General features: G+C 39.9%; 1 protein-coding gene across 1 annotated transcript; it reads right to left on the bottom strand.

Annotated features, from left to right (window-relative positions):
* Positions 1-3800: 3800 nt before the first annotated feature.
* On the bottom strand, positions 3801-4892 carry LOC122792373 (sericin-2-like). Its single transcript, XM_044060161.1, has one exon. It carries the CDS (start codon positions 4890-4892, stop codon positions 3801-3803), a length of 1092 nt encoding a protein of 363 aa, XP_043916096.1.
* Positions 4893-11278: the final 6386 nt, after the last annotated feature.

The following is an 11278-nucleotide window of genomic DNA, read 5'->3' as shown; positions in this document are numbered from 1 at the left end:
CTGATAGGCAGCTGTCTGTTACTCTCTCCTTATTCAAACTAGTGAGTGGGACATCAGTGTGCCTCACTATTGAGTCACCTATGACTAGTGTGTTGAGCATGCAGTTTTGCCTTAGGGGCTTTGGTTGAGTGGCACACTGTTTAGGAGAGTTATGTGTCTTGTAATTAGTGTTGTGTTGTGGTGGTCAAGTGTGTTTCTGCCTTGGAGGTCTCTGCTGCTTGGGTAGATTTTTATTGAGAGCCTCTGTGAAGGTGGGTGTGTGTGGTTTGTGTTTTTATGTGAAGGCAGTGCTGGTGTGTGTTCTGGAGGGCTATGTGTTCCATGTGGTGTGGTGCAAGTGTTGACCTTCTCCTCTTGACCAGCTATTCCGGTCTTGGCTGGAGAGTGCGTGGCTTCCAATTTGGATATATAAGTGCATCTCTTGCAAGTTAGTAAACATTCTAGGCATGCCAGGCAGGCAATTTATACAGGAATACAAGCAAAGTGTAGTGTAGTCTCATGAGAAAAAAGGTGTTCTCAGTGTACATGTTGTGGCACAGTTTTCAGCTCAGCCAAATGCAGTGCTACACTCTGCAACCATACAGATTTAAAACTCCAGGCATCCGCAGGCAAAATTGGAGCCTGCCAATTAGTAATGGTTGAAATGGAATTTGATCCTGTCAAACAATCATGCAGAATGAAGAAGCATATCTTTCCTCTAACAAGACGTAAGCTAACAAATAGCCCAGGGAGATACCAGTAGATATCTCATGCAGGTAGCATCACAAAGTGCAGTGTAATATAATCCCAGGAGCAAAAAGGGCTTTGAAGCAACAGATTTCTTCCCCTTCTCTATCTTTCCAGGGTACAGAGTGTAGTGTGAACCACAGTTCAGCCATAAAAGAGTGCAAAGCTGCACAACCACACAAATATAAAAATCCAGGTGGCCTTAGGCAAAATGGGAGCAAGCCAATCACTGAAGTCTCAAGTGCAATCTAACCCTGTCAAGCAGTTTTGTAGAATAAAGAAGTTTGCCTTTTCTGATTAAAAAAAAAACATGTTACAAACACCCCAGAAAGGTCAATGTAGGCAACTTAAAAAGGAATCCTCACAAAGTGCAGTCTAGTGTAGTTTCAGGTAGAAAAGGGGTTAATAAAATGGCAGATTTCTATTCGTTTTGCTTCCTCATTCTTTTTCTGATTGTGCATTGTAATACAATATGCAGATCAGTCAAAAAAAATGCCAGTCTGTACGGATCTAGGACTGTTGAACGAAACTTCAACAGTCCGAATCCAACTTTACCGAACACATTTTAATGAAAGTGCTTTAAAGCACTTTTGCTAAAGGGCGTTAAAAAAAAAAGAAAAAAACAATAAAAAAGCATTTATGCAGGGGGGCAGGCCCCCCCACCCTCCCTATTTTAATGTTCTCATTCCAAGATTGCACTACAGTGGGGAAAAGGAAAAAAAATTCCCTTATCTGCACCGTAGTATGATCTCTGCAACAGTCACTCCCACACAACTCCCTCTACCTGCAGGCATACTTCCACGAAAGTGCTTCTTCGGTGAAAAGCACTTTCACGGAAGTATGCCCGGCTCTTTAGGATTTGGTGAAATGCCCATTTGCACAAAAGTCCTAGACCCATCTGTACAACTATCCACATTTAGAAATCCAGGTGGTGCCAGGAGAAACAGGAGCTACACAATTAACAAAGGCATGAATGGAACCTGTACCTCTCAGTCATTTGAAATGAAGAATATTGCCTTTCATTTCACAAAAAACAAGTTAATAAATAGTGCAGGCAGGTACAAACAAGAAACTTATAAAGGAATCCTTTCAATGTGAAGTATATTAAAGTGCCAGGTATTTGCAAAACAGAACTGGGAAATAGTTCAGAGGTTTGAAGAGTAAGCTGGACAATGGGGGTAATGCTGTAGATATTGTAATGTGTTCACCCAGTGAGTGGCAAAATATGAAATGGAGTGAAACTGGAGTTTTATAAGCCTAAGGGGGGCTCTTCGCAATATTATCTTGTAATGTTCACTAGTATGATCAGAGGTGGTAAAATTGGGAGGAAATACTAAAGTCAATTTTACATAAAGGGCAGGCAACTCAAGAGTCACTAGGCATAAAGGCACAACAAGGACAGGGTATGTATTGTGTGTGTGGGGGAGATCCAAATTAGTCACAGAGCAGCAATCATGGAGTAAAGACAGACTTTACATATTAAACTTTATCCTGTTACTTCTCAGCTCCTTCTGCAGTTCAGATAAAGTTGATCCATTTGTAGTCAAATAATGCAACCCAAATCTTTGCTAATTGGTCCTAAACAAGATCTTTTTTTGAGTTCCAAGAAAAAATAAAGTAAAGCAGCACATTTAAAATAAACCAAACTGCAATAAAACAAGACCAAAAGACAACAAATGATATAAGCATGCAAATTATAAATATTGTTAGTGATGAATACTCTTTGGGATGAAGTTAGGATGGCTGCCGTGGTGCAGCGGTTAGCATTGGTGTCTCACAGTAAGAGGCTCTCCAGTTCAATTCTCGGCTGGTGCACTTTCTGTGCGGAGTCTGTATGTCCTCCTTGTGGTCAAGTGAATTTAAAGACATGCAGGTAGGTGCGAGTCTGTGTGGGTGTGCCTTCTTTGAAGGTTGGATGCTGGGCTGGCAACTCGACACTGTAAAAATTCATTGCCGGTCATTAGTGGACCGGAGTTCCGCTGTGGTGACCCCTAACCGGGAAAAGCCAAAAAGACAGTTTTTACTCTTTGGGATGAAGATGACCTTATTGTGAGTGGCAACATGTCAGACATTGCTGTGTAATGTTTATATCACATTTCTTTCTGTTATTTATATTAAATTTTAACACTGGATTATTCAATCTTGTATTTGCTCTGCCTACCATATTTTTTTAGCCTAGATTTTGAAATAGAACAGTCAGATCTGGCCTCATGTGTTAAGTAAAGATCATCATTTAGGAGCCTCTAGGATACAAAGAACAACTCCAGAAGACTATTTATATAGTTCATATTTTCAAGACTCTCACTTCTATTAATTATAAATCTCTGCATTTTCTTAGGTTGTGGTAAATTTCTTGCTTTTATAAAAAGCAGCACTATATTCAGTTATTAGTTCAATCACTGACATATATAAGAGGCCAGTGACTTCTGAAAATCCAGTGGACATACTTGTGATTATATGAGCTACTAAGTCAGTTTACCTGACTTTGTTACTAACACACCGATCAGAACTTAAGTTGCTGTCCAAAATGAATCTTAAAATTGATTCACTGTCCTCCTTTTGTAACTTCATCAAACATTTTTCCATTCAGAATCCTCAAATTTGATGGTATGACATTTATTAACAATAAGTGAGACTGTTATTGTTACTCCAAGTCTCTTTACTCTACAGTTGTGTTAGAGGAAAGAAGATGAAGCAATGGTGACCCCTTCCTAGATCCCTGAGGGGTTCAGCTCAGCACATCCGTAGGACTAGATAGATAACTCGCTGGTGTCAGTCATTTGCTGCACTAGCTACATGTTGGCTAAGTAACTATTCATTCTTAGTTGAATGAGTTTAACTAAAATGCTACTTGGGTGACTATGTTGAATAACTTGGCAAGCTCCAAATATGTGGACTATGTTCCCTGTGTAGTACAAACACAAGTTCATCAGCTTACATCCCCTTATACACAAACATCTCTTCCACTGAATAATGCTGCCCTCTTGGCGTTGTTAATTTTTCTGAAATCCTTAATGTTTGTATCATAACTCTCTTTCACACTTTTCTTTAGTGGTGTGCATGTTATGATTCTTTTATCTCCAGTAGTTTTGTGGCACAGATCCTGTATATTTTGTGTTACTCTCCCCTACACTGCCAGATCTTGTATCATTTGTGTTACTCTCCCCTACACTGCCACATCCTGTATCATTTGTGTTACTCTCCCCTACTCTGCTAGATCCTGTATCATTTGTGCTGCTCTCTCCTACACTGCCAGATCCTGTATAATTTGTGTTACTATTCCCTATACTGTCAGATCCTGTATCATTTGTGTTACTCTCCCCTACTCTGCTAGATCCTGTATCATTTGTGTTACTCTCTCCTACACTGCCAGATCCTGTATCATTTGTGTTGCTATTCCCTATACTGTCAGATCCTGTATCATTTGTGTTACTCTCCCCTACTCTGCTAGATCCTGTATCATTTGTGTTACTCTCTCCTACACTGCCAGATCCTGTATCATTTGTGTTACTATTCCCTATACTGTCAGATCCTGTATCATTTGTGTTACTCTCCCCTACTCTGCTAGATCCTGTATCATTTGTGTTACTCTCTCCTACACTGCCAGATCCTGTATCATTTGTGTTGCTATTCCCTATACTGTCAGATCCTGTATCATTTGTGTTACTCTCCCCTACTCTACTAGATCCTGTATCATTTGTGTTACTCTCTCCTACACTGCCAGATCCTGTATCATTTGTGTTACTATTCCCTATACTGTCAGATCCTGTATCATTTGTGTTACTCTCCCCTACTCTGCTAGATCCTGTATCATTTGTGTTACTCTCTCCTACACTGCCAGATCCTGTATCATTTGTGTTACTATTCCCTATACTGTCAGATCCTGTATCATTTGTGTTACTCTCCCCTACTCTGCTAGATCCTGTATCATTTGTGTTACTCTCTCCTACACTGCCAGATCCTGTATCATTTGTGTTGCTATTCCCTATACTGTCAGATCCTGTATCATTTGTGTTACTCTCCCCTACTCTACTAGATCCTGTATCATTTGTGTTACTCTCTCCTACACTGCCAGATCCTGTATCATTTGTGTTGCTATTCCCTATACTGTCAGATCCTGTATCATTTGTGTTAAATCTCTCAAACTCTGCTAGATCCTGTATCATTTGTTACTCTTCCCTGCACTGAGAGATCCCATATCATTTGTGCTACTCTTCCCTACACTGCAGGTTCCTGTAACATTTGTGTTACACTCCCCTACTCTGCCAAATCCTGTATTCCATTTTTTGTCGATATACACACCAGAAGCTCAGTCTACAGAGTTGTATGCAATTCCTCAAGTATGGCTTTACAGGTTATACAACTGAAGAATGACATTACAGTTTTTTTTAACATGTGAATCTTTTTTTGGGTGTCACACTGGCACAGTGGTTAGTCTTGATGCTTCACTGTGTTGGTTTCTTCAGTTTGATGCCTGGATGGAGTGCCCTTTTTATGGAGTCTGTGTGCCCTCTGAGTGTGTCCACATGGGTTTTCACTAGCAGATCTTATTTCTTTCCACGTTTCTATATCATGCAGGTTGCTTTACTGACATTGTTTAAAATACTGTTTGTATATGTGATGGACTAATGCTCCACCCAGCATGATGCCCATTGTTTGCCAGGATAGACTTCAGCACTCCATTGTTCTGAACCATTCATTTTTAGTACCCCTATAGTGGATACTAAAAATGAATGAATGATTCTTTCCCCTGTGCTTTGGCACTCCCTCCAGCATTTACTGCCTTTATTTCCTCTCTGTTTTTCTTCACCAGGTCCAAGATCATGCAAGCTTTTTCAGTGAAGCTATGTTGCTACACCAGAACATGCCTCATCATTTCTTAGACTTGTGTCTCTTCCTATCTGATTATGTAAAGACTGGTCTGCAGAAACTATTATGACTGATGTCTTGAGCATCAGGACTGATCATCATGGGAAACTTTCCCAGGCTGTTAGCTTTACAACCTATCCCCAAAGATACACTTTCTGATTCCACCTCAAAAAAATTGTTGGACATAAAGGAGATGAGTTAACCTCAACCTTGGTGAATTTTCAGTTATTATATACAGATTTATTTGTTTTATTTATGTTTATTAATCTAGGTAGTGATCCAGTCCCAATTGTTCTATGTCAGACACTGGCCAGGATACATAATAGAAACACAAATAACAGAAACCAGTAGGTATGCAAGGAATTTATACTCATGGTGAGAATTGTTTCATTATCTTGTTGACTTAATGGCTCATATTTTGCAGAATTTTATGTTTTCTCTCACATCTGTTGGACTTCGCCTCATTTCCCCCATTCAGTTATCGGTACACCAGGTGTGGCAAAAAAAATCTCCTTGTTGACAGGCACACAGTGTGTTTAATTTGTTTAGATTTTAAACACTTTACTCGTGTAAGGCGTCATCTGTCTTAAATTTAACGATGAATTAAAAATAAGTTTTCATAAGCCATTAGAAACTTATCTAATGGCATAAAAGCTGATGGGTCTTGAATCACAAGAGCATGACTTTTTAGTGGCTTTTCTTTTAGAGAAAGCTTTTTCTTTGGCTGTTCCTTCTTTCTCCTCTAAGAATCACAGGAATAATTACACACACTGTATACATAAATCTGTCTCAGAGTCTGAACCAGTCAGTGATAAAAGTGTTTAAATTAAATCATTCGTCTTTGTTTCAAAACTAAAGCTTAAAGAGATTGTTTCAAAACTACAGCTTAAAGAGACTACAAAGAAGGCCTTTGAGACCAAAGTTGACGTTCTATAACTTCAACCAAAGCTGACATTCTATAACTTCAACTTCAGTTTTACTACAGTGCTTACACATCAAGCATCCTTACTAAAATAAATGGATAACATAATGCAGATGTAAGACACATACAAAAAGAGTAAACTATAAATACTGTAGAAATGGTCTTTGGCTAAGAGAAAAACTAATAGAGTGTCATTGCTAAGATCAAAAAGAGTAGGTCTTATGGGAGATTTTAAATCATGCTAAAGTATATCACTCCTGAAACCTCCATGGTAGTACATTCAAGGTGCATGGGGTTTGATATGCGAATTGCCACATACCAGATATATTAAGACATACGTTAGGAACCAGTAACAGGTCCATCCAGGCAGAGACAAGCCATAAGGTACGAACAGGAAACAATAAACTTTCATATAAGAGGGACACAAACTATGTAGGACTTGAAAAAACAACACTAGAATTCTATATATGATTCAAAATCAGTTTGCGCAAACTCTGAAGCACAAGATTAACATATGGACATTGCTCTTACTGAAGTTTTTCTTACCAGTGTCAGTATTACTGGTGTCAGCCCACCTGGTGTTAGTCTACCCACTGTTGCCCTTACTGGTATCTGTTGTACTAACATTAGTATGACACCAGCCCTGGAGGTTGTTAGCCTAATATACACCTACACATCTGTTTATCAGTTGTGGCAGATGTCATGGGGACAGGCTTCATCCCACAGGCATCTGCTGTTGCATCTTCTGCTCCTGTATACACCCCTCCATTCTTTTTTTTAGGTCACAAAGAAAGATATTAAATTTTACCTGAAACAAATTCCCCCTTCAGCTCAACCTGTAGCACTGACAGCATTCTTCATTGGTTTGGTTAACTTAGCTAAGAGCACCTATTCCTTCATCTGCATCACTTATATAATCTCTGCCTGTCTGATAATACTGTGTCGTCCATCTAGATAAAAACCAATGTTGAACAAATCCCAGAAGTTCCTGCATCCAGGAAATGCCAAAGAATTCAGGCCAATTTTAATTCTTCCTTGCCTAGGAAAAAATCATTTACATTCAACCTCTGATTACATCCATAAGCGTGCCATGCTTTCACTCCACCCAGACAGATTTTGGTTTGGCCATACCAACATGACAGCCCTCTTCATCCTAATTGACAAGATCCACAATATTCATACGCCTGACTAAAGCATTCGATCTCTTAGTCCACAACATTCTCATTAATTCCTTTATGTCTAGTGGAATCAGTCAACACTTCCTCCTATGGTTCGATGATTTCTTGAGCAACTGTCAATTTTAGGTTAAAATAGTCTCCACCTTTTTCTTTCCTTTTCTACTCCCCATGGGAGTTCTGCAAGGACATGGTAATCTATAGAGCAGGAGTCACAGCGAGTTTCATCAAAAAAAGACCTTGAGGGTGACCTCAGCCAGCTTTTCATCTTCTTGCAGAAAACAAATGTATCCTTAATAATAGTAATAATAATAACAATAATAACAAAAGCAATGCTGTTCAGGACAAAATGTGAACGTGATTCAGTTACTAAACAGTGGATCATACAATTTGAGGGCCAGGAGCTTCCACTTAAGCCTAGATTTCCACACTCATGCTACTAAAACCGAGGCCGATATAAATACATTACTTTCCTGAGCATAGACGATCTCCCAATTCTTATCCCCTCAAGGTAGAGCAGCTATTAGCAAAGAGGTCCTTCTTGCCCAAATCAGATATGTAGGTTCTCTCATTGCAAGCTCCTCTACTAAGAATCTTAAAACCTTCTAGAAACTGCTAGTAAGATCGACAGGTTCATCTCACTTGCACCTAAAATGGAGCATCACTGCTTTACTAAGTAAAGACAATTGGCTACCAACTGCACAAAGAATATTAGTCTACTTGCAGCTCTCATCTATAAACTTCTTCAGATAAACACCTTTCCTTCCTTTTCTAGCAAACAGAACTAACAGAAAGGAAAAAAAAGCTACAATCTCAGATGTGTTTCATAGGACACTCCTTCACTTCTTACTCTGGGAACAAATTATACAGCACAGCCTACTTCTCATTTGTAGCTCCTTACATCTGGAAATCTCTACCTAGCAAAAATAGATCCTAAGGACGTCTTTCTGTGGGCAGAGATCCCCAAAACAGACATCACTGTCTCTGTTTTAGCTTTGAAGAAGACTCCAAGGGAACCGAGGATAACAGACAGATTTTTCGTTGTTTGAATACTTTTTTGAATTTTTTTTAGATGGTTCATTCTGTGAATATAAATATATTCAACCTAGGTGGTGTACCTGTTTTAGCTAAAAATACAGTCTAGGATTTGTGTAATTTATTATTATTTATATCAACAATTCAAAGTCTGTTTTTTTGCAGGGCAATGGAAGTGGGAAGGGAAAGGAGATGGGTCTGGAGATGGGGAAGGGGGAGGGGAGTGGTGAGAGGGAGGCAGTTGGGGTGGAGAGGGAGAAGAGGTAGTGAGAGGAGGAAAATAGTAGGTCAAAGTGAATGATGTATGAGTATAGATCTATAGGTATATACTAGGCCAACAATCACCATGGCCTTTGTATGCCTAGCTGTGCAACCCAACTCAGTTGTGTCCCCCCATGTAACATGGCCATCTATCTAAAGGGGTATATTAGACAGAAGATTGCTAAAGTTTTTTGGGGGGATATGTTAGTTAGGGAACATTTACTGTTGGCCTCTATCACTCAGAGACATGGGGGCCAGACCAGAGAATGAATTTTCAATTTGCCATGCAATGGTCAAAATTGCATTTGAGTATGGTTAGGGATGGACTCTGCTTCACATGACTGGAGAGCCTATTCCAGAGCATGGGGATCCTTTCAGACACATATCTGTCTTGCCGGCAAGCTCTATTTATGTAATAAGCAAAGTTTAAATCCTTGGATCTAGTGTTTCTGGTGCCATTCATTTTGTGGATGTGCAAACGGTCCATCAAGGCTGAATCAGAGGATGCCTTATATACCAGGCATAGATCACCTCCCATTTACCTATGGGAGACTGAATATAGAGATATGGTTTTAAGGTGATCTGCATAGAAAGCTGTGTTAATACCTTGGATTCTCTTGGTGATGAACCTCTGTGGGGGCTTCCGACTGTTGTATACTCCTAGTCAGGTACATGCTGAGGGAGGCATTGTACTCAATGATGGGTCTCATAAGGGCTGAGTAAAGTGGTACTATAACTTCCTCTGACCTGGATGCCATACCCTTACTTATAAGTTGGGTGACATAGAATAATTTTCTTTCTACCTTGGCTACGTGTTGTGCAAAAGTCAGATTACTGTCTACATATGTTCCCAGATCCCTAACTGCTAGTTCAACTAGTAGGGGTGTGTTATCAATAGAGTACTTAACCTGGGTGGACATTTTCCTAAAATGCACTATAATGCATTTCTTAGATTGAGTTTTTATTGGTGGCTTTGATACCAGTCATTTGTCCGTGTTAGACCCTCTTGCAGGATGTTAGTGTTGTGGGGGGAATCCATGATTGCTCCTACTTTGCAGTCACCTGCAAACTTGGTGAGCCAGAGGCCCTTGGCATTAGCCTTGATATCTAAGAAGTAGATGCCAAAAATAAACGGGCCCAGAACTGAACTCTGAGGTTCTCCTCTGGTGAGTGGTCTCTTGGTAAATGTAGTCTCACCAAGCCTGACTTCTTGGGTCTTATTTGTAAGCTAGCTGGCAAGCCAGTGAGTTATGTGGGGTTTTATGACAGGTTCAATCAGTTTGTCAACAATACCTGAGTGGTGAACTATATCTAAAGCCTTAGCCAGGTTTAGGTAGGTGGTATGCAACATTTTCCCCTCATCCTATGCTTTACTGACCCTCTCAATGACGTCTGCCAGGTTAAGTAGGCATGAACATCCTTTGAGAAAACTAAACTGAGATCAGTCATGCCTGTAGCTTGCCAATGTCTTTGTTGATGATTTCTATTATAATTCATTCCATGGCTTTGCATATTAGACTAGTCGGACTACTCTGTCTGTAGTTTCTGGGATCAGTTGATGTTCACCCTGGAAGAGGGATAACCATTACAGTTTTCCATTCATGTGGTACGTAGCATGTTTTGAGGCTGTAGCTGAAAAGTGACTCAAGTGGTCCTGATAGGTCAAACTGTTTAGGAGGCAACCTAGAATATTGTCTGGGCCCATTGAGGCTGTGTTTTTTGGCCTTAGTGATTGCCAACATGACCTGCTTTTTGCTAATAGTTGGGGGAGAGGTTATGCTAGTGGTGATTTCCTGATGGGAGTGGTGGTGGGGGGAGTGGGGGTTTAAATTAGAGCTGAAATTGTCAGCCAGCCTGTTTGATAGTATATGATAGAGGGGAGGGAGAGGCAGAGAAAACAATCATGAATCATACATTTCCTGAGATAGTAATGTTCTTCCATAAACTACTCATCTCCTTTCTTCCCTCCCCTCCTGTACTCTGTCCCATCAGTGACAACCCGTTTATTTCCCCTTCTCTTCCACTTCCCTTCATCAGTCTCACCCTTTTATATGTTTTTGATTGCTGATAATTTTCCTTAGTATGTCTATGTTGTTTTCTTCTGCACAGACCTGTTATTGTATTATTTTACTTTGCGGTTAGCTGCAGTGTCTATTTTGTTCTGCTCTGAGCCTTTTCTTGTGTTCTTATGCTTTCTTCTTCCATTGTGCAGATGTGTCTTTGGATATCATTCCATTTCGTCTGTACTGCATTTCTATCACTTTCCAGAAGACCCACCATGAGTCATTAA

The sequence above is a fragment of the Protopterus annectens genome, chromosome 1.part2 (genome assembly GCF_019279795.1).
Source record: "Protopterus annectens isolate FY-2018-M chromosome 1.part2, PAN1.0, whole genome shotgun sequence".
NCBI lineage: Eukaryota > Metazoa > Chordata > Ceratodontiformes > Protopteridae > Protopterus > Protopterus annectens.
This window is presented reverse-complemented; position numbering and strand designations above follow the sequence as displayed.

Coding starts and splice junctions, on each gene's coding strand:
- LOC122792373 (XM_044060161.1), bottom strand. CDS start 4,892: ATGATACAGGATCTAGCAGAGTTTGAGAGATTTAACACAAATGATACA.